This window comes from Papilio polytes, unplaced genomic scaffold (genome assembly GCF_000836215.1).
Source record: "Papilio polytes unplaced genomic scaffold, Ppol_1.0 DF823177.1, whole genome shotgun sequence".
Taxonomy (NCBI): domain Eukaryota; kingdom Metazoa; phylum Arthropoda; class Insecta; order Lepidoptera; family Papilionidae; genus Papilio; species Papilio polytes.
Window position 1 is genome coordinate 1,820,101 of NW_013526027.1, and position 24,586 is coordinate 1,844,686.

Sequence of the window (24,586 nt, forward strand, 5' to 3'; positions counted from 1 at the left end):
CATCTCTTAACGTTAGACGTTCTTTTATGTTCTTTCGTCACGTACGAGTAAATCAAACTTTTACAGTTTTCAATTTAATATATCCTTTGCACCGTAAATGTATTTTTCACTCGTTGGCTACGTCTCTACGTTTCCTTGGCAACTGCAATAAAGGGGGCTGGAGGTGGGTAGAGGGTGGTAGTAGTCGTTGCAGCGCGATGCAACTTGATGACTCATAAAACCAGGGGAAGAAAAACAAGATGGCGACGTCGGAAGTAGTTTTATTAATGTCGTTATACAGGATGACTTGTAGTTTCAGTTACAGGATGTTTTCAGTTTATTGCTTAAAGTACAGTCATGTCAGTTTACATTGATCCAGTCCAGCGATAGAATTTAGCACTTATAACAGGAAAAATTTAAACACAAACTATTTTTGTGAAGTACTTAATACTCACGGAATTAACTAGAACATACTTTTTCCGTGACATAAAGCAATTTGAGTACATCCTTGATGTTCTAAAAAGAGTTTAACATTGAAATTTCCTTTTTTATCAAGGTTCTTACATATATTTCGGTATATTCAAAGGTTTTGTTAAACTTGTGAAATCTTTACCGTCTATATAAGACTGACTGTAGACGCCGACGTCGGTCGATACGTCGCGCCAGACGGACTGGTGTCGCGCCCCCGACACCTTGCCGTCTACTTTTACCACACAAATGCAAAGTAAAAGGATATACCTTTTATCACTAGTACCTCCTTTATTACTGTAATATATATGTAGTTATTTACAACTTTTAAAGTGAACTTCAACGACTTTAATGGAGATGTCTCAACCATCAAAGTATTAAAACCATCCAAATGATAATTTGAGTCTACTTTTTATTTCGTACTCGAAGAGTTTTATTTTAGAATACTTTATGAAAATTCTTTTGTTATCTATTCCATTGTCGTGACTCATATATGTATAGAAATGGTTATCTTTTAAATTTGTTATTATTAATTTTCTTTGTTACAGTGATAATGAACCCGAAAGCCCTACCGGGCAACAAGGAACCTCCGAAAAGTTTCAACTTCGATTTCTCTTACTGGTCACACAACGTAAGTATTGTAAATTATCCAAAATATTAATTTCAAATAAACATATACTTGTATACATACTTATAACTAAGCGAGTTAGGTTACGTCCGCTCTATAGAATCGATTCAGCAACCAGCCCACGGTCCGAGGCTCGCATTTCCTGTGTCAATAGATGGGGGATGGAAACTTAATGGAATCGCTGATTGCTTACTGTGGCCCTAGTCGGTCGATGTTTGTAATTAGATAACTATTGTTTACGGACATTGATGTGTCGTCAACTCATATAAAAGCATATATATGGGTAGGCAACCCTAAGATCTTGAGCGGTCTTTAGATTATGCATTTTCCGAGAATTAGTAGAAAGATTAAGAGAACGAGATCTAGAAATAAGTGAAACTAGTCTTAAAAACTTTATTATACAACAGCTAAATTCTTCATTCATTCCAAAAAGTGGTTGTATAATAAATTGCCATGACTGTAAATATAACTAAAAGGTCTGTGCAAACAAAAGTGAAGAAATTATTCGTATAGTTTTGATTATTTTATCTAATTTATGTGTTGGATTATTGCCAATTTAGCACTTAGCGCTTTTATAAATCACTAGCTTTCGCCCGCGACTCCTTCCCTGTGGAATTAACAAAAACCAAAAGTAAATTGCCTATGTGTCCTTCCAGACCATCCTATAATCTATGCCATTTTTTGATCGAGGTCGGTTCAGCAGTTTAGGACACAAAATTTAATAAATATATCTAAACATTCGCATTCATAATGTTAGTAGGATTTTTTAAAATAAAGTTTTTCACTTAGTAAAAAGTATTCGTAATGATTTCTTTAATTTTTTAAAAACTTACAAGTATAAATATTAAACTCGTTAATTATGAGTTTGTAATCGTCGAAACAATTTGCGCGTCCTTTTTCGACAGCGGCCATATTGGATTTAGTCGCAAGAGGATTATCGGATTGGCTATCTGTAGTCCACGAATATGGCTTCCTTATTGAACGTACATGTTATTACATTCGTATTTTAGATATGGACGTAACTATATTTAATGAATATATTCTCTCATTGAAAAACTGTCAAAATAAGTTCGACACTTTGTTGAAAAAAAAAGTTTATTAAAAAAAAATATCATGTTATTTTGTTAAAATAACGTTTAATTTTTCTTCAGTAAAATGGATTTACTCAAAAGATTAAGAACACTCAGTAAGTGTTCTTAATTTTACAAATTTCATTAGATTGTCTGTTAATCAAGATAATTTATGCAAATTGTAAATAAGTTTTGTTTTGCCGGGCCTGTGCTCAAAAGGATTATATTAAATTATCCGAAAGTTATACGAATAATATTGTGTTATTCGAAAGTAAGACACAATAAACTTTGGCACAGAGTTCCTTACCATTTAGTATTCTGATATTTTTATTACTCATTTTCTTTAAATCAAAAAAGATATAATGTTCAGGGTAAACATCACTTAGTGAAAACTTTGAAAATACTATTTTTTGACTTTATTTGTTTACAAAATTATTTGTTTTATCTTGTATTCAAAATTCAATTTACTTATTTTGTTTCAGCCAAATGATCCGGAATTCTCCTCTCAAATTATGGTGTACAAAGACATCGGAGAGGAGATGTTACAACATGCTTTTGACGGTATGTAAAATATTTAGAGTCAGTCCTACCAAATTCTTCTAAATTGTCTGACAATCCAACCTGTAAATTATGTGATGGAAATATCGGATTTTGTTATTTTATATCAGTGACGTCATTTTAAGCCACCTGAGCCTCTATCAGCCAGTGGTGGGATAGGTCCTTATAATTATAAGAAATCAATTAACTATTCTCATTGTACACTGACATTATTTTTATTTAGTTTGGGTGTTTACTTGTGCCATTTTGTTTATAGGTTACAATATATGTATATTCGCTTACGGGCAAACCGGCGCTGGCAAATCTTATACGATGATGGGCCGCGGGGAAGATGGGCAAGAGGGTATCATCCCTCAGATCTGCAAGGACCTCTTCCGACGCATCCGACAAACTACAAGCGATGATCTTACATACTCTGTAAGTAACTAAATCTATTTTAACATGATGCATATGGACATGCATGTTTATGGGCAGAGGTCGCTTTCCATTTCGGAGGATTCAGGTGGCCACTTGCTTGTTTGCCACGTCATATCATAAAAAACATTGAATTGCCTAACACCGATAAGCCTCTGTTTATCGTTAATCTTGGATCGGAATGTAGAAAAAAGATTTGTCAAAGTAAAATATTATTATTTGAAAATAGTGTTACAGCTATTCTTAAAAAGCGTATAGAAATAGATAAAATTTCTAGACACGGTTTAATCTAGCGTTTTATGATCTTCGTTCATGTCTATATTTTTGCCTTCAGTCCACCTTTTTATAAAAGATGTACTTATATAATTGATATGATATGATTTTGATTGAAAATTATTTTAAATGGTTCTTTATTCAATTGTGAAAGGTGGAAGTATCGTACATGGAGATATACTGCGAACGCGTCCGCGATTTGCTGAACCCCAAGAATAAGGGCAATCTGCGTGTGCGCGAGCACCCCGCCCTCGGACCTTACGTGGAGGACCTCAGCAAGCTCGCAGTCACCTCCTACCAGGATATATACGACCTCATCGACGAGGGAAACAAGGCTAGGTAAGTTATACACTAATATTATAAAGAGGAAATTTATTTTTGGATTGTATGTACACGAGTATTTGATTCAATTAAAAACTGCTAGGCCGATTTCAAATCATTTATACATGGGACGGATCTAGGATTACTGGGTTACACTTACGTTGGGTTGCTAAAGTTTCCATTAGTTAGATTGATTTTACGGATTTTACTTGTTTTGAATAAAAGAATTTTGCTTTGCTATCAGTTGCAAAGATACTAGTGAGTTTAATATGGAATTTAGATCCTAAATAGTTTTTATGGATTTCTGAGTTATAACATTTTGTCACAGGACCGTCGCGGCGACCAACATGAACGAGACATCGTCTCGCTCTCACGCCGTATTTACGATATTCTTCACACAGCAACGACATGACAAGACCACCAATCTTATGTCAGAGAAGGTGACGAATTAAATGTATTTTATGACTTTATACGCTCTCACTTGCGACTCAGCCTGCGTGTAACAAAAAAAAAAATCTACTTACTTATGTGTTCTTCCAGAATATTCTCTACATCGATACCAAATTTCATCCATTTGCGTTTAGCAGTTTACGCTACAAACTCCAACATCTACGTATAAAATTATGTATTTATAATATTAGTAACATTAAAAAGAGAATTAAAATACATTCCGTTACAGGAATTTTAGGAGTAAAATGCAATTTTTAATTACATTTTCTTTATACAGGTGTCAAAGATATCCTTAGTGGATCTAGCCGGGTCCGAACGTGCGGACTCTACCGGCGCTAAGGGCACCCGCCTCAAAGAGGGTGCGAATATCAACAAGTCTCTTACCACCCTTGGAAAAGTCATTTCCGCCTTGGCTGAGATCGTGAGTAGTTTTGTGTTATTATTTAAAATGTATAAAGCATAGATTAAAAAACTGCTATAGTAATGGTTTTCTATTGATGTCAAAACTTTACCGTAAGAAATGTTTGAAATTGACTAAATGCGATAAAAACCTCCCAAGAGAATTGTTTGAATATAAGGTTTGTCTACAGAAATAATATTTAAAAGGATGTATGTTTAAGTAAATTAAAAAAAACAGATTTTTAGTTTCATAAATATCTTTGCTATCGTTTTTTGTCTATTTTTGAGCACATTCATTTTGCTATACCATTATTCTCGATTACTCTTAAAAATGGCTAATTCATGCTAGTTAATACGAAAATCATAGTATTTTCTCATAAAATATTATAAATTTTTAATGCGATACATTCGTTCGGAAATACAGTCGGTAAGTAATGTTTGGCATTCGATTCTCTTGTGAAAAATGCTTTGAGATCATTTGTTAATAATAACATTTGTTTTTCTATTATTAATTTCACCAATGGCAACTTTAAATTAGCTTAAAAGTCACGCTATTGCATACAAGTAAGCTAGATCTACAAATACATATATATAGACTTTATGGAGCTACCTATGTTTATATGTGGAATCCATCGATTATGCGCGGTTTACACTTAGCCAGTACAGTTGGTTAGTAGCGCTCTGAATGTGAACTCTAACAGGACTCAATATCGCTTGCCGTCGCAATTGTCCTACTGTACTGGCGAAGTGTGCACCGGCCATTAAGGATGTGTAGACAGTGAGAGTATAAGTTCACTTGTTATTTGCTTATTAAGACGTTTTTGCATATATATTATCGTGCACAATTCATTTTTGTACGGTGGTAAACGAAGGTAGTATATTATGAAGTAACCGCTACCTAAAGATTTTTTTAAAGATTAGAGTGCAAATGCGTTTTATATAATGAATGTAGAGAAATGATATTTCTCTTTCCTATGTAATGCCTACCTTTTTTTCCGAGGGGAATGCTTTATGTATACTGCCGTCCCCCTGGGGGAGGGGGGCAGTAATGTGGGATTCTCCTCTGCGAGGCAAACCCACTAAACTGCTCGGTTTCTCCAACGCATTAGGTCGGGGCCACGGGCACGCTTTCGCTTACGTCCGCGACCCCGCCCGCATACATCCCCTACCTCGCATCTATTTTCCAACCTTCACATATTAGAAAAAGGTAGAAAAGGGAAGCGATCTAGACTTTTTAGGACATCAAATTAATATCCAAGTATTAAATATACCATTACCTCTTAGGCGTCGAAGAGCAAGAAGTCAAAGAAAGCAGATTTCATCCCGTACCGTGACTCTGTGCTGACCTGGTTACTCCGGGAGAACCTCGGCGGTAACTCCAAGACCGCTATGATTGCGGCCATCTCTCCGGCCGATATTAACTATGATGAAACACTTAGTACTCTTAGGTAAGAGATAATTAACAGAGACATGAAATTTTACACTAATATAAAGCGTAAACACACTACTTAGTTATGTAGGATGTCAGCAATTATACTACACTTACGATACGCTTTAGGCTGTATTTTTACGCAATAAAACTTAGGGTTAAATATATTTGAACCGTAAAATCGTTAAACGGGAAAGAGACAAGAATTACATTGTTGTCAATATCGGAAAAGAAGCAAGTCCCCAAAGCTATACATAATTTCAGCCAATATTAAGAGCCTTAGTTGCTATTGAAGCATTTGTAATTGAAAGTTTTACGTAATGTAAACAGTAAATTACAGCTTTTATGTTTTACGGATGAAAGCTTCTTGCGTCAAGGGACAAACAGCTAGTGAGAAATAACGGATTAAAAACGCTTTTTTTTTGGTTACCAGATATGCCGACCGCGCTAAACAGATCGTGTGTAAGGCTGTTGTTAACGAGGATGCCAACGCGAAACTCATCCGAGAGCTCAAAGAGGAAATTCTCAAACTGCGTGAGCTTCTCAAAGCCGAAGGAATCGACGTCGAAGAAGGTAAGCCAAAAACAACCTTAATCTCATACAGATAAAGACTAGGCCGCTTAGTTATGTGAACTAGATCGTCATGTGTGAATAGAATGTCATGCTAAAATGAAACGTAACGCCACAGAGTTAGATTTTAAATTCAAATGGCAACATTTCTGATGTTAAATTTTAACTTTTGTTTCAAAAAATCAACCGATCTAGGACCGGATGGTAAAGTCGTTTATGAAAAGAAAGAACCGACCATCAGTAAGTAATTATTTAAAGAGGCTTGTGCATTGCATATGTACACCCCACCTGTACGCTTGGCCTCCTACAGGGTTGCCAGATCCAAAAATATGTATAATCATTTTGGACATTCCTCTGGCAACCCCACACATGAGAAAATAAAAAGCAATTTTGCACCCTTACTCCAGCTTGTGGCGTTGTAGGAAATATTATATACAGTCACTTCACAATTGTTTCAAATATTATGAAGTGATGAAATTTTTAAATACGTAAATTTTATATACTGCGCTTACGTCATATTGTTTTGGTGTTTCATTACACATATACTTAGATGTTTATTCGATGTGATTTATTTCTTTGTGTTTTTTTAAATATAGTGGGAATTGCCGAGCATTTTAGCTTCAACAGCCTAAAGGCTTGTATTTAAATATATATGCTATAGCTGGCAACAAAAAAATCTTTTTATCGTTTTTTAATATTCTATAAAAATGCTCAGTTATGTTTTTTTACAATAAGACCGTTCGCGGCCAACAAATAAAAATATTGGCCAGTAACAAATGAAATGAAAGAGATAATTTTGCGAATAAAAAAAGGAGAATTGTCTATGCCCAAAGGTCGCGGACGGATATTTTTCGTGTCAATGTGTTGCTATAAAAAAAAAGCTTAATAGCTTTCGTCAAGCATTTGCATGTACTCCTAATAAAAAAAAACATTTTTTTTTATTTCATTAATGAAAAAAGATTATTTATTCTGTGCAATTTAAAATATTGTATCAAATAAATATGTTTAAAACGACGAAATACGCTATAAAAATTATACCAAATTAGCTATTTTTCGCATAGGATATAAAACATTACAAAATAAATAGTGTTCAAGTTACATAACAATGTAAATTATCACATTTTCAATAGAATGGTTGGTCGTGGTTACAAAATTTATTTAAAAACAGCACAGGATATACGTTAAATTATACTCTGGTGTTGTACAAAAGACTAAACTTAAACATTTAAACTAAATAAATTAATAATTACAAATAATTTAGATTCTAAAATGTTTGCTATTCAATAAAAACAAAAAAAAATAGTACATAGTATGTTCTCGAAATTAGTTCAGCTATCTTCTGTCCTTGTCTCTCCTTATTGAATGTAACGTGTTAAAACAGCCGAGGAGATATCGCCGGCTCGCAAGAAGAGCGAGGAGGCGGTACTGTCGCCCAAGTTGTCGCGCGCTGCGACCACCATTGCTGAAGAGGCCGTCGATCAACTGCAGGCCTCAGAAAAACTCATCGCTGGTATGTGTACTTTTTTCCACTGAAATTCACTATAACGCACCTTTATTCATAAAAATACTTAATTGTTTTTTGAGTTTTTATTGTAAACGACATTCGTTAAGCGAGAAGAATACGACTAATTCAAAGCGTCACAATATAACGAAAATAAAAGAGATACGACATCTTTCTCTCTCAACTCAAATCTCCTGTAAACATACCAAACTTCAAACGCCATTTCCCAAAAAATATACAATTTGAGTTAATTGGTTTTATATATAAAGGTGTGAGGTCAGTTTTAACTATTGTTTAGTTGCGTTGCTTACTTTTGAGCTGAAAATACGAGATGTAAAGAGTATCATTGCTGATCTCCTTCTTGTTAAAAAGAATGTGTATAATACATGTGCGTTGTGAGTGTGGGTGCACTGTTAGAAAGAGATAGATGGACTGCGTGAAAGGTAACATGATTAAAGGAGTGACTGAGATGACGGATGAAAGAACAAAGGAATTTAAACAGCGTTATAGTTTACAAAATATTTTAATTTATCGATTTATTCTTGGTAACAGAGTTAAATGAAACCTGGGAGGAGAAATTGAAACGTACGGAGCAGATCCGAGTGCAACGAGAGGCGGTTTTCGCTGAGATGGGCGTGGCCGTTAAAGAAGGCATTACTGTGGGCGTGTACTCGCCTAAGAAGACGCCCCATCTCGTCAACTTGAACGAAGACCCGAATCTGTCTGAATGTCTTATATACTACATTAAAGATGGTGAGATTTTGTTGTTATTTAACTCAATAATTGCTTACTGGCTTCCGCCCGCGACTCTTTCCGCGCGGAATTAACAGAAAAACTTAATAGTTAAGTAGCTTATCTGTTCTTCTACATCTGTGTTTTAGGCTGTGAACTCTAAAATCTATCCATTCAAATTTTCCCGTTTGTATTAGTAAGATATCCCTGTTGCAATTTTTTTGTGCCAAACATTGGTGTTATTTTATACTAATAAATAGAAAAGATTTGTATTTTTGTATAATTGAAATAACTCAGAATTTACTGAGCTGATTTAAAAAATTCTTTCACCATTAAAAAGCTACGTTATAAGTTAGTAACAGGCTATGTTATATACTATTTTTAATTACACGTAGACGAAGTCGGGAGCAACAGCTAGTTGATATTAAAATCAAAACATTTTCCATAACATTGGTTGATGTTCTCATAACCGTTTTTCTTGTGTGTCAGGTGTGACTCGCCTGGGCACCTCGGAGGCCAACGTGCCGCAAGACATCCAGCTGTCGGGCTCGCACATCCTCAGCGAGCACTGCATATTCGAGAACACGGACGGCGTCATCTGCCTCATCCCGCACCGCGGCGCGCTTGTGTACGTCAACGGACGTGAGGTACGTACTACGTGCACTAAGTACACTACGTACAGTACGGGAAACTGGCGGTGTTCGCACTTGTGTACGTCAACGGACGTGAGGTACGTACTACACTACGTATACTACGTACAGTACGGGAAACTGGCGGTGTTCTTTAAAAGCTACAATCGTTTGAACATTTTGAAACGAGACTCGGAACAAAAATCAATACAACGCAGCTTGTAAATGTATCTGTACAAAAAAAAAAAAACCAATTGTAATGCAGTTTGTAAATGTATCTTTACGAAAAAAAAGTCGGTTAGTGAAACACGGCTAGTTTGTGTTTATTATTGTCTATTCTTTTGCACTGACTGCTATCTAATTAGTTAAGAGGCGGAATGTCTCGATACGATGAACAAGGCAATATTTCCTAAAGTGCAACACCGTTGATTTCCGTGATTGTACAATCCGACTAGTAGTATTGTGTACTAATAACATGTTTTTAAATCAACTAATGAAATTAAAATTTACTGTCGATATCCGAGTCCTTAAAGGTTCTTTAAGCCCGCTATACACGTTCAATTTAGTCTGAACAGTCGGATCGTTGAGATAAATCTAACGTCTGTAGGAAACAGAACTGAACAGTTTGTCGGACTGTTCAGATTAAACCTGAATGGATATTTGTAGTTTAGAATGAGAAATCTATACTATCTCTTAGTAACAGAATCAAGACTGCGTATATGTATGACGTATTATTTACTTATTTTCATTTTTTTATTTGCTTAATTCTTTTCTTATAGGTGCACGAGCCAATAATCCTGAAGACAGGCTCTCGCGTGATCCTGGGCAAGAACCACGTGTTCCGCTTCACGCATCCCGGACAGCGCTATGAACCTTCATCCCTCGCCAGCAAGGAGCTAGCAGACACCAATACAGAGACAATCGAAACTAATAACGATGGTAAAGAGATTTAATTTGAAGAGCGATTTATGCTGGTTTGATAAAGTTTCCATTTATTTTATTATAACGTAGTGATTCCTTCTTAGAGCAACCAAATTGAATACCTCATTTTCGAGGTTATAAACCTAAATGTCGTTCCAGTAGTCTTATGATAGTTTAACTATCCTCTGTTAACTGTAATATGTAGTAGGAAATTAATATAAATGTTTTCATGAAACTGTTTTTTAAAAATCAAAGTATGTCCTAAAATGGCAGCTTGCTTGTTTTTTTTCTATATGAAAAGATCACTGGCTACTCTTATGAATTCCTTTGGTTTTAATAATATGTACAGAAGGCAAGGAGGGCGAGAACATAGACTGGGACTTCGCGCAGTGCGAGCTGCTGGAGAAGCAGGGCATCGACCTGAAGGCGGAGATGCAGAAGCGGCTGCTGGCGCTGGAGGAGCAGTTCCGCAGGGAGAAGGAGCACGCGGACCAGCAGTTTGAGGAGCAGAGGAAGGTACGAATTACACAGACTTGAAAACACATGTTTTCAATTAAACACAGAAGCTCTTTAAAATAAATCCATAGACAACAAATGATATTAATACACTGACCTCTTTAAATAGACAGGATGAATACTTTGTGCTTTGGTTTTCGACATTTTAGCGCTAATGGTTTCAGTTGGTTGCAGTGGAAAATGTTACATATGTATTTACTAGCTTTTGCCCGCGACTCCGTCTGCAAGAAATTAAAAAAACAAAACTGAGTAGCCTATGTGTTCTTCCAGACTTTCCTCTACGTCTTTGCCAAATTTCATCGAGATCCGTTCAGCCGTTTATGCTACAAACTCTAACAAACATCCATCCATCTAAACTTTCGCATTTGTAATTTGTACAGAACTATGAAGCTCGTATCGACGCGCTGCAGCGTCAGGTGGAGGAGCAGAGTGTCACCATGTCCATGTACAGCTCCTACACTCCTGAGGACTTCCACAATGATGAGGATATCTTCGGTGAGTTCATAATAACATGTGGGATAATAATACAAAGGTAAAAACACACCAGAGTGGAATGACAGAAAAATTTTCTCAGATAATATCTTTATGTGCGTATTTTCTAGAATAAAGATAGGCAACTCATCTGTAATTACGGATGTCTATAAGAAGTGCGTTTCGCCATTTCGGCGAATTAGATAGACGCTTGCTTTTGCCTATAGATATAAGAAAATTGCATCTAGGGCCGTTAGAATTGACTAAATATATCCAATATAACACAATCTTAAATTACTTATGAATGTTTTTTTGGTAAATTCAATTCTGGTGCGGTTTTACCGTATAAAATATTTCTTGCAATTTTTAAGATTAGTAGGTTTTGAAGCCTTAAATCTTCTATTTGAAAATAATTACGATTTTAAATCATTGATTTTTACATATATTGCAATTTTAACATTATGCATGTTGTAATAAAATCATGCGCATGGTAACCGCATGGGTTATATATTTTTAATTGAAAATTTTATTATTATGAAGGTTAAATACATAAAAACAAATAAAGTGTTAGACCATTTTATGCATTAAATGCATTTGAAACATGCATTCAATAAAGTTAGTAGTTTGTAAAAACATTTATTGATAAATCCATTATTACTTACTAATAAAGAAGCATTCACATACTGGAATGTTAACCATGTAACATTACATTTCGCCATGTAACATAATTACATCGTTATTTATTTTTACATTTAATTTCCAATACATAACCGTAGCTGGGATGAAATTTTAAAAAAAATCTTACAACAAATATTTTTTTGAAATTATTCATGTCAAAAATAAAATAACTATGAATTTTGAAAATGAACTATGAAATTTATATAAAAATTATAAAAGGAAGAACTTAACCCTTGCATGATTTTTTTCTTTTTACATACCATAAATTGGAACAGGTAGTAAATTAAATAGAGATTAAGGAAATACAAAAAAAAAGATGATTTTAAAAAAAAGTCTATTGTGTACAGAAGAAAAGACTGATAAATGCATCATTATGCATTTATAGGTTAACTCATTGTTTTTCTAGTAAAATAATCAATTCTCTTGATACTCTACTTTGTTACTTAAAATAGTGTAATTAATGAAGTCCCAGCTACGTATGTGATATCATGGTAGGTGTTCAATGCATGGGTGTATGGTAACTTGTCGGTTTGGTCCATTTAGTGAACCCCCTGTTTGAGACAGAGTGTTGGTCGGCGCGCGAGGTGGGGCTGGCCGCGTGGGCGTTCCGCAAGTGGAAGTACCACCAGTTCACCTCGCTGCGGGACGACCTATGGGGCAACGCTATATTCTTGAAGGTAATACAGGGACTGTTTAATAAAGAAATACTACTCATAAAATATTAAATAATTTTTACTCGTTTTCTCCTTGTAGAATTAAAAAAATAAAAGTGATAAGCCCATGTGTTCTTCCAGACTATCCTCTACATCTATGACAAATTTCATCGAGATCCGTTTAGCAGTTTAATTTACAAACTCTAAGTAACATCCAACTAAATCGCATTTGTGATATTATTTAGATAAAATACATCTATATATTTAAAAATCTGTAACATCAACGAGTATAGCATCTGTAACATCGAAACATCCATTTATCCAAACAAAGTTCAAAACCCTATTTTCTTTAAACAATCAAATATTTTAAAACCATAAAATCTTATAGGAAGCGAACGCGATATCAGTGGAACTCCGTAAGAAGGTGCAGTTCCAATTTACCCTCCTCACTGACACGCCCTACTCCCCCCTGCCGGCCGAGCTCGCCCCCAGGGATGACGCGGACGACGAGTACCGCCCCGGCGCGCCCACTGTCGTTGCCGTCGAGGTCACCGACACCAAGAACGGCGCCACGCACTACTGGACCTTGGAGAAACTACGGTATGTCTTAAAACGACAATTTTAATAAGTATAATACAATACAAACTTTATGTCAGCTCGATGGGAACACATAACTTCAATGTCTAGTGAAGTACGTCCTTTTAATAAAGAATGGTGCGTCTCCTATTCTTTTTTATGGTAGAGGAAATTTAGTATTTGTGGACTCCGCCCTCTAACATTTACGTAGTGTCTAGTTGTTTGTGTTTAATATCGAGCAGGTATAAAGTTTGAATGTAATTATACATGTTAGAAATTTCTTAATATAGTAAACGAAAGAAATAGTTTAAAAACGTGTTTTAATATAAATGTTTGATTATTAAGTGTAGGATAGGGTTTTTTGTTTTTAATTTTTATAAATATTGACTTTATAATTATAAATAGATGCATGATTCAATTTCGTCAAAGAATAGAAATTTAGATGAATGTCTGGGATTCTGTAGACATTGTATAAATGTTAATAACAGAGAAATTAAAACTGATGCAAGCAATAAAATAAAATAAAGTAGCCTATATTTAGACTTGAATTGATTTTATTGTTTGTAATACTTACTGCAAATAAGGATTTAGTTTAAAAATATTTAAGTTCAATGAATTCATAACACTTGCTTCTTTTATACTTTATTTTGGAAATTAACGTTTTTGTTGCGTCTTTTATGATTTATTCCTCACATTTCTTATTTTTATTTTTATTTGTACTATATTTTGTTGATTTCTTTAAGTTTTGCTATAGCTATTTCAGTTATCATTTTATCATGTATATTTTTATTTTTAAATATCTTAAAGGTGAGTAAAATATATTAAAATATATTTAATCTGATGTAAATTCTAAATATTTATAGATGCTGTGTTTTTTATTGTGCTTGTATATCATTTGCTGCTTAGTATTTTTTGTTGCATATAATTTTAATGTTGCTATATTTTTTTAATATATCCGCTTTATATTTCATCCAATATACGTATAATTTTATATTTTATTAACCATTATATTAACGCCAAGCTACCAATTATTACATTCCATTTCACACAATTTAATAGTTATAGGAAAGGAACAATAGAAATCTTGAATTACAGAGAAAGGATAGGTTTACGTATCGAGTATTTTCGTCGAAATAGTTAAAGAATTTAATTTAAGAGCGGTGTACAAAAAGTCAAATACATAAAAAAAGGGGGAAAGTGTATGGGCTGTATGGAGGAAAGGGCAATCGTACATGGCGGTGTATTGTCCGTAGCCATCGGCTGGAGCTCATGCGACAGATATACAACATGAACGAGACGTGCGGGGAGGAGGAGGTGTCCCCTCCGCTGCCCGCGCTCCCCGCCCCGCCCCCGCCCGCGGAGCCCGCGCCCGCCCCCGCCCCCGCCCCGCACTCGCCCGACATACTGCAGTGCATATCCGCCAGGCTCTCGCTAGCCAACCTGCTGCCCTCCAGGTTTGTGAGGCAGAAACGAACCAGCCTACCCTGACCCCTCAGAAACACACGTGCACGAACCACTCACGGCTCTAACGACACTTAGGTTCGAGTGCACTTAGATAATGATCGTCCATGCAACTAAAAAGACAAAATGTTAGGATATCTTGTCAGATTTAATTTAACAGTCTGTTTTGTTTCTACCGAAGAAGGTTATTTTATCTGTTTGTTGTTGTCACTTGTCTCGGCTTCGTTTGCAATCACGCTTTCCGTAAAGATCCGTCAAATAAATATGTAAAAATCATATTCCCTTTTACGAAGTTTCCAATATGCGCCTTTTTATGCAGTTGATTAGCTTCTGTGGCCTCAATCGAAAGTCATTTTTTCTATAAATAAATTTACATGTCTATCCTCGAAATAAAGTGTAAATTTATTTTGTACGTTGTTTTTAGATCACACTTGAATCCACATTTGTTTACCGTCGAAGCTTTTGTCATTTAGTTAATTGTTTTGTTTAGACATTTTTTTTATTTTGTATGTATTGCAAATATTTATATCGTTTTATTACTAATTTTCGGTGTGCTTTATCTGTTAATAATAATCAACTTTTGTCAATGTAAATGTATAATTGTAAATTATAGATAGATGTACAACCTAACCAAGAATATAAAATCTCTGGCCTATGGCGATGGTTTTTATATTTCTGGTCAGGTGTTTTCGTTGTTCTGTCCTTGTGTTTATATTTTTTTTGTGAATTCACTTTTTATGAACTAATTGTATTAACTTATTAAATATACTATGTTTATACAGATTATATTCATATATCTATTAAAATAGAAAGTGTAATCACTAAAAAATTTGTAATTGTTAAATCATTACTCATACTAGGTTCTTGGCTTGGTCATGTTTGTGCACGCTTAACGATTGGAAAATTCGCCTTATTTAGCTTAGCAGAAGATAAAGATTAAATTTAACTTTGCTGTTTTTGTAAAATTGTCATATATTTCACAGACAAAGACTGGAGCTGATGCGAGAGATGTATCACAACGAGGCGGAGCTCTCTCCCACGTCGCCGGATCATAACATAGAGTCGGTGACTGGAGGTGATCCATTCTATGACCGCTTCCCTTGGTTCCGTATGGTTGGACGGTTAGTGTTTGTTTTGTAGTTTTTTAGTAGTAGTAGTCGAGAAATTAAGAAATAAAAGGTTTGTGTATGGACATCTTATGCGATTAGAGGATGGGGACATGAACCAGAAAGTGTTAAGACTGATTTGTGGCTACAAATGTAGAAGACTGAAGAAAGTATGGATGGATTGTGTGAAAGAGGATTTTCTTAAGAAAGGAGTGGATTCAGATATGACGGCTGATAGAGATGTATGGAACAGCACATACTGTGCCGACCCCCAGTAAGGACAAGAGCAAGTTGATGAATGAAGGTTTTATACATTTTTATAGTAATTAATTGTAAATGTTTATGTTTAGGAGCTTCGTTTACCTTTCGAACCTGCTGTACCCGGTTCCGCTCATTCACAAAGTGGCGATAGTGAATGAGAAGGGAGACGTGAAGGGCTATTTGCGAGTGGCCGTACAGGCGGTTATCGACACCGAAAAGAGTGAGTTACATTCGTTATTCATTCATTCATTCATTCGTTGATAATCATAAGTGTTGATCATTCAATCTTAGTTGAACTTTGTCGATTTTACTGTTGTAAATTACTATCTTCGAGAAAGTCTCTGTGTCTACTACAGAGTTCTAGAAGTTTCCAAGCGTTTCAACATATTTATATCGGGCTTAACATCTTTTGATAAAATTGTCATGATCAGAGTATAAGAAGTTATCTACCTATTTGTTAATTTTTCATTGCTTTTCTAAGATTAATTCGTCCGTTTTTCGTAATTTTTCATGTTATTTTTCATACAATACTAGCGCCCTAGCTTGCATGGGTCCAATAACACGAAAATATGCTTATAAAATAGAAATCTCTAAAATTACCGGTATATCTTTAATATATGTTGCGGATGTCCATAGGCGTCGTTGACCACCTCTGTGTTCCCGCTGCTAGTTTGCCCCCCTTCTTTTATGTAAAAAAAAAAATATCTATTACATATAAACCTACTTGGATTACTATAAAAAACTACTTCAAAATCCCTTGCGTAGTTTTTAACATCTAAGTTATAGTCATTCAGGGGGAAGAGATTACTTTTATCTTATGTAAGGAAGTATTATGGCTATATTATTATAGTTTTAGTGTTATTTATAAGTTGTGAACATTATATACCCTCGTGTTAGACAACGCGGAGCTGGCGGCGGGCGTGAAGCAGTCCGCTAAGATATCGTTCGAGGACGAGGCGGCGCCGGCGCGCAGCCGCCTCAAGACGCTCTCCGCGCTCTCCGCGCTCTCCGCCGTCGACAAGAACAACGCCCTCAACCTGGAGGACCGCATCGAAGGACAAGATTCTAACATTAAGATCGAAGGTATGTTCAATATATTGTTTTTGTTAGTATAAGGCCTTTATTTCTGAAACTAAAAGTAAATTTTACAATTTTTTTTAACAAATATAGTCCTTTTTTTATTGATGATGAGACAAATGGCATTATCGATTATAAATAGTTTTGTAACTGACTGACATAAGTGTTATTTTTGTCGCAAGTTTGTTATGTAACTTAGTCTTTAGGAAGTCTTTTTCTTCCTTTTCCAACAAGTAAGGGTAGACAATACTTGATATTGTAGATGTCTATGGGTAGAGGCCGCTTCATTCAAATTTCAATTCAAATTTAGCCGCGTCATTTCAAATTTAGGTGACCGCTCGCTCGTTATAAATTAAAAAAGTGACTTATGCGCTAAGGGTAGTTAACGTAGCATGAAACTGAATCACAGAAATTAACCCCAAGGGTGTTACTTAACGAAACGGTGCCAGTGAGGGTGACAATAAGCTAAGATTCTCAAGTTATATGTTCCCTTGACTTATATCTTGCATGTCGTATCAGAGCTAGGTCTGGGCGTGGGCGAGTGCGACGCTGACAGTGGACGCGGCGACAGCTCGCTGGCTTCCGAGCTGAAGGATGAAGAGCTTCCGGAGCACCTGGCGCCAGGACGAGACTTCACCTTCCGCGTCACCGTGCTGCAGGCGCACGCCGTCTCCACTGACTACGCTGATGTCTTCTGCCAGTTCAAGTACACATTCTAGCAATAACCATAGTCTTGTAACCATAGACTTCTGGATGTTTTAACGTGCTGGTCTTCCAATTCAAATCAGTAATTTGCTTTTTAATACTAGCTGTTCGAGACTTCGACCGCGTGAAATTTTAAAAAATATAGCCTATTTTACTCACTGATTACAATGCTTTTTAACTGTGAAAGAATTTTTAAAACTACCCTGTAGTTTTTGAGTTATTTCAATATATACTAACATAATCTTTCCTTTTTATAACATTAGTATAGCTTAATCCTATGTCTATTTTTTTAATAATAATTATTATTACAGCTTCTTACATCGCAATGAAGATGCATTCTCAACAGAACCGGTTAAGAACACCGGCAAAAACACGCCTCTCGGTTTCTATCACGTACAAAATGTAAGTTGACGTTATATTTTAATGTTATTCCCGCAATTTGATTTAGTATATTAATGTATTGTTTCGTCTTGCAGATTACAGTACCGGTGACGAAATCGTTTGTCGAATATATTAAAACACAGCCGATCGTTTTCGAAGTATTTGGACATTATCAACAACATCCACTGCACAAGGTATTTAATTTAGATACTGTATTAATATGCTAATGTTCCTGATTATCAAACTTTTATATTTTCTTCACAGGATGCGAAACAAGACGGTCCAGTAGCGGGACGCACTCCCCCGCGACGCATGCTACCCCCATCTATCCCCATCTCGGCGCCGGTGCGCAGCCCCAAGTGGGGCGCGGCCAGCGTGGCGCCGCCCTGCTGCTCCTCACATCTGCACTCCAAGCACGACCTCCTCGTCTGGTTCGAGATCTGCGAGCTCGCGCCCAGCGGCGACTACGTGCCCGCCGTCAGTACTCACCAACATTACACATTACACACTAATTATACACATAAGCACACAAGCTACACACAAGAGTACACTAATTACACATCCAAACACACTAATTACACAAAAGAACATACAAATGAGCATAGAAATTGCACACATGAGCAAAATAAATACATATACGAGCAGACAAATTACACAAATGAGGACACAAATTTTGACATTGATGTCAACTGTAACGTATCAACGTTACATATACTAAACTAGCCGTTCTCGTGCGGCTTCATCCGCATGAAATTATGAAAATTTTATTTTATTGTTTACATTTGTGAAATTATTAGTAGCAAATGTTAAAATGACATGACAAACCTTAGCAATCTTGCTTTCTTGATGTTGGCAGCAACTTTTGGTCTCTTTCCCACATTAGGTTTTTTATCCAAAATTTATTCCCTAAGTTTCATCATCATCATCATCACCAGCTCACTATACGTCCCCACCGAGGGGCTCGGAGCCTACCCTAAAGTTAGGGTGACTAGGCCATAGTCAACCACGCTGGCCAAGTGCGGGTTGGTTGACTTCACACATATCTTTGAATTTCTTCGCCGATATGTGCAGGTTGCATCACGATGTTTTCCTTCACCGTAAGAACGTCGGGTAAATTATGTACATATGAAAATTCGAAAAATCGAAAATCACATTGGTACATGGCGGGACTCGAACCCAAGACCTGTAGATTATAAGTCAAGTGCTTAAACCACTGAGCCAAGTTTAATTTAATGTCTGCCAAGTCAAATTTAATTTCCCTAAGTTTAATGGCGTGAAAATATATAGCCTAAAGCGTGACGTAAGTGTAGGACTTTTTATTAAAAAAAAGAGTTAATCAAAAATATGCTGTAATTGCTGACATCTTAGGCAACAAAGAAGTATGTGTTTACGCTTTATTATAATAGTATAGATGTATGTTCGTATGTTTATGTTTAACTGGTATGTGTAGGTGGTGGAGCACAGCGACGAGCTGCCGTGCCGCGGGCTGTTCGTGCTGCACCAGGGCATCCAGCGCCGCATCCGCATCACCATCCTGCACGAGCCCTCCTCCGACCTGCAGTGGAGCGATGTGCGGGAACTTGTTGTCGGTAAGATATTTCACTTCACATGTACTCACACACATATATACATATATTTTTACTTAAATGTACTAGATTGTTGTTAATTTACTAATATTTCCTTTAACCATTTCAACTAATCTCTAGGCTTTTTCACGATAAAAGAATGGTGGAATTCGAATCCTCGACCGCAAGATCTGTAGTCTGTACCCCAAACTATTATTGGCGCTTATATATACACTTCCATTCTGAGGAAAAGATAAATATATAAATACTTTTTTAATTTCACTAGTTAAATCTACTAAACATTTGTTAATTCTATGTTCCACACTAAACATTGGAAGTCATTGGTAAATAGGTCTCCTAGTTAAAAAGGCAACACTGACTGATAAAATTGTAGTGTGCAAAAACATCTTTCTCTTTCTAACACACCTTCTCACTCTCGTTGAAATGCTAAAAAGGTGTTTATGTGTCAGGTCGTATCCGCAACACGCCGGAGGCCAACGAGGAGTCGTCGGAGGGCGATGAAGATGGCGCGCTCTCGCTCGGCCTCTTCCCCGGCGAGCGGCCCACACTCGATGACCGCGCCATCTTCCGGTAACACACACACACACACACAAATTAACGTATATTTCACACTAATCGTTCAACTAGCTGTTCCCATGCGGCTTTATACGCATAACATTATAAAAACTGTCTTTAACTGTTTACATTTCGTAAAACTTTCAATTGCAAATACTTCAATAAACAAAGAAGGCTCTTGAATTTGGCTTAAAATTATTTATAAGTAACCATGGTAACCTTGCTTCTTTGCTGATATTGGCAGCATTGTAATTTTTATCCCTTTCCCTCATGTCAGTTTTACGGATCCAATTTATTTACCCCTTTAAGTTTAATAGAGTGAAAATATATAGTCTAAAGTATCGCAAGTGTAGATTTTTTTATTAAAAGAAAGTTTATTCCAAAATATGTTATGATTGCCGACATGTTATATTACTTAATGTGTTTTACACTTTATTATATTAGTATGGGTAACATTATAACGTTTTTTTTAGTACATGATATTTCTCGTATTAGAGACTAGGTTTTTGGATTAAATTTGTCTAATTTTTTATTGTATTGTTTTGATAAATTTCGACTAAATAACCTATTTATAGATTCGAAGCGGCGTGGGACAGCAGCCTGCACGGCTCGCCCTTGCTAAATAGGGTCAGCGCTAACGGAGAAGTCGTCTATATCACGCTCAGCGCTTATCTTGAGGTAATTATTAAGAACTTGGAGTATACAAGAATACATATACGTTAATGAAATATCTCCCATATTAGTGAAGGTGAATCTTTATTGACGTAGTCAAGCGTTAGGTATTAAACGAATCAAACTTCATGGAGGTTTGTGTTTTTTGTATTGGGCGGATCCATGCCGCCCTCTTGTTGGAACGGGCATGGAAATCAGAGCCTTGATAGTCTTTATTTTATTAATTTGCAACATTCTATTACTTATCTATACATTTATTTTTTATTTTTACTCGTTTTAATAAAATACAAGATTCATATTCATTAAGGTTGTGATTATTAGTGTTGGCAAGCCGTGTATGGATGGAGAAAAGTCAAGAAAAGTGCTTTTACTCGTATACCCTTTTGACATTTAAAGTAGTATTGCAATTTGCATATATTTGGTATATTTCTATACCCAGGTGGAGAACTGCGGCCGTCCTGCCATCATCACCAAGGATCTGTCAGTTGTGGTGGTAGGTCGCGAACGTTCGGGACGTTCGCTGCGTCGTGCGCTGTTCGGTTCGCGAGCCGCTCGCGCTGATCACCTCACTGGAGTATACGAACTTAGCCTGCACCGCGCCCTCGAGCCTGGTATGTACAAACTGAATTACTGAACCGCACATAATATTTGCTTAATATGAAACTAACTTCGTAGAGTTTAAATGTTCAGTCATTCGTTACTTATCTAATAAATCTTTATGAAAAAAACCTTTATCTGCAAGAAATGCTGAAAAGCTTTAATGGTACAATTACTTAATAATTTGCAAGCATTTATAAGTTGTGTAATAAAAATCGATTGTCGACATTTCTATAATAATTGTGTCCCTTCTAAAGTATCCAGAGTCAGTTTTTTCTTACTATAATGTGTGGTGTAGGCGTGCAGCGCAGACAGCGCCGCGTGCTGGACACTAGCGGCACGTACGTGCGCGGCGAGGAGAACCTGCACGGCTGGCGGCCGCGCGGGGACTCGCTCATATTTGACCATCAGGTACTCACACAACTCATACATCACTCATACATCACTCATACAAATCATACATACATATGTAGACATATCTAACTGAAAGTTAGGATATCATAATAAAATTCCATATAGATTATTCATCTATGATATGAAAGTACAGTTTTTATTCAAAAATTGTTGAATAATCACAGAGGCACACTTTTCAATAGGATTTAAGGATAACAATAACTTTTAGTTCAATCTGTTACTTATTTAGTAGTAAGTAATAAATAGCTAGTGCTAATACCGGCGACTTTTTGGTCTACATCTGTACCAAATTTCATAAAAATCTGTTAAGTCGTTTTGGTGATACCTTGTAACATACATTCATCCATACAAACTTATTTATAATAATAAGTAATATTTTATTAAAAATATTAATTTTTTCATGTCATCATTGTTGTTAATTTTAACCGACATTCATAAAAGCAATTAAGAAACTTTAAAGAACTAGTTATCAATTTTTTGCAAACAATTCAGTAGTTAACTAGTTACTAGTCTTTGTAAGTCTGAAGCGTTAGAGTGAGACAGAAGATGATAAACCAAAGCTACGACAGAGACAACTTCAGGCTATCAAAGATTTGTAACGAGTATTTTAGTATAACACGATTCAAACTTTATGACTGCTCGTAATTACCTAAACTGCAGGTAAAGCGTATATAGTACTTCGGATTATAAAATATCGAGCCGGCATAAAGTTTGAATAGCAATATATCGGCTTTTTAATAAATTAAATAATGTGCTAGAATAGTAATGCTATATACAAAGACATTTAAAATATATAGACTAGGCAAAATGATTAACATTTTTTCATCGGTACTTTCTCTGAAAGGTAATTTCAGTTGTCAAGTTTAGTACTTCATCTCTTGTCCTCGTGTCCATGTAATAAAATATTTAACAAATTTGTGATAAGCGCCATCTTTTGCTATAAAAAAAAAACTAAACACTGTCACAAAATAAAATATAATTATTATTATTAGCAATTAATTTAAATAAAATTAATATTAACTTATGGTTTTGATAGCGTTAGTGAGATTATACGAATAATTGTTTTCAGTAAAGTCACTATGCCTACTCTATATAATTTGAATATCTTTGGCTATATATTTTATACCACTGTAATATATGAAAACTTTCTCCTTGCCAGAAGAAGCGTATCGTGCGTAAGCTGGTATATGATTGGCCGCAGGACGTTGTGGATAGCGCCCAGGTCCACAAATGCTTCCTTAGCTATTTAGTATGTGCGAACCCGCAATCATTCATCCAATCCTCATTTCAATACTAAATAGCTACCGAATTTATTTGTGTACTGGCAAATACTTCCTGTTATTGCGCACTTGCCAATGCACGTTAGTAACGTGTGACATGTGACGTATCAGGCATCGGCAAATCTGCGCACTAAAAGTCTTGTCCATACGATATACTTTTTACATGTCGTAAAGTAATAATAATTGACTAAAATGAATACTAAAATAAGATGTATTCATTTTAGACAATTATTAGTATTTAAAAAAAAAACAACAAAAAAAATTCTTTCATTTAAATTTAATCTTAAAATTTCTTTTATAATCTGTATGTTTGGACAGACTATAAGCTTATCCCGTATTTAACCAATTAACAAACACAATTGCTTTTTTATTGGTACGAGTTTTCTTACATTTTCAAATATAAATTAATGTTGCAATTTTTATAGTATAAGAATGCTCGGATCAATAATTCTATTTTCCATTTATTTTTTATATATTTTCAAATAATTCATTCGTATTAAAATAACATTAAATCATTAAAAATAAATCATCGCTTAACACATAATTTATTGGCTTATGTCTCGTAACTCCATTAGTTTACTAACAATTTTAGTGCAAGATTTTGGAAATTAACGTTTATATAGATTTAGTTAAATCTTGTTAAATAGGAAGTGTGTTTATCTAAATTTTATAAGTAGTTATATAGCTTGTATTCAAATTAAATACTAAAATATACTAAACTGTATTTCATTTAGTTAAAATAATCATTGACACAAAATATAATATCTAAAAGAAACAAGGAGTACCTAAATATTTTCTAAATTTCAAATTTCCTTGACATTTGTAATTATTTGCACTAAAGTAAAACATTTGTCTGGTGGTGGTAATATATAACAGTTATGTAGTTTTGTATGTAATATTTATATATTTATATGTACATGTGCAGTGGGAGCTGGAGAAGATGACGCGCCTGGAGCAGGTCGGCCGCACGCGCCACTTCCTCGCGCTGCGCGAGCGTCTGCGACACGGACACGAGAATACCGTCGCTCCCAATGACTTCACTAAGACAGAGAAGGTTTGTATTATTCTAGAACAATGATTATCAAACTTATTTCTTTTACCGCCCCCCTTTGAAAATGATTTTTCAGCGCCCCCAATTTTTTATACAATGTTATTGAAAAAAATAAAATACTTTATAAAATAAATGAAATTACAAATTATACATCGCCCTCCTAACCCACATCAACGCCCCCCATTTTTTCAAATTTCAAACCCC

At 35.5% G+C, this 24,586-nt stretch overlaps 1 protein-coding gene across 1 annotated transcript in view; it reads left to right on the top strand.

The window, feature by feature from the left end:
* The window catches only part of LOC106105071 (kinesin-like protein unc-104), a 68,077-nt gene that overhangs the window by 38,062 nt on the left and 5,429 nt on the right, over positions 1-24,586 (top strand). The window contains exons 4-34 of the mRNA XM_013285297.1: positions 996-1,078; positions 2,628-2,706; positions 2,960-3,120; positions 3,545-3,729; positions 4,040-4,151; positions 4,439-4,582; positions 5,845-6,008; positions 6,423-6,562; positions 7,941-8,069; positions 8,613-8,813; positions 9,282-9,439; positions 10,201-10,360; positions 10,692-10,858; positions 11,239-11,353; positions 12,551-12,684; positions 13,049-13,260; positions 14,490-14,690; positions 15,681-15,818; positions 16,154-16,284; positions 16,962-17,147; positions 17,661-17,847; positions 18,158-18,248; positions 18,323-18,421; positions 18,492-18,704; positions 19,678-19,816; positions 20,263-20,383; positions 20,944-21,046; positions 21,480-21,651; positions 21,936-22,048; positions 23,211-23,273; positions 24,257-24,385. Coding sequence (XP_013140751.1) covers positions 996-1,078; positions 2,628-2,706; positions 2,960-3,120; positions 3,545-3,729; positions 4,040-4,151; positions 4,439-4,582; positions 5,845-6,008; positions 6,423-6,562; positions 7,941-8,069; positions 8,613-8,813; positions 9,282-9,439; positions 10,201-10,360; positions 10,692-10,858; positions 11,239-11,353; positions 12,551-12,684; positions 13,049-13,260; positions 14,490-14,690; positions 15,681-15,818; positions 16,154-16,284; positions 16,962-17,147; positions 17,661-17,847; positions 18,158-18,248; positions 18,323-18,421; positions 18,492-18,704; positions 19,678-19,816; positions 20,263-20,383; positions 20,944-21,046; positions 21,480-21,651; positions 21,936-22,048; positions 23,211-23,273; positions 24,257-24,385 — 4,430 coding nt within the window. The remainder of the gene's footprint in view (positions 1-995; positions 1,079-2,627; positions 2,707-2,959; positions 3,121-3,544; positions 3,730-4,039; positions 4,152-4,438; positions 4,583-5,844; positions 6,009-6,422; positions 6,563-7,940; positions 8,070-8,612; positions 8,814-9,281; positions 9,440-10,200; positions 10,361-10,691; positions 10,859-11,238; positions 11,354-12,550; positions 12,685-13,048; positions 13,261-14,489; positions 14,691-15,680; positions 15,819-16,153; positions 16,285-16,961; positions 17,148-17,660; positions 17,848-18,157; positions 18,249-18,322; positions 18,422-18,491; positions 18,705-19,677; positions 19,817-20,262; positions 20,384-20,943; positions 21,047-21,479; positions 21,652-21,935; positions 22,049-23,210; positions 23,274-24,256; positions 24,386-24,586) is intronic.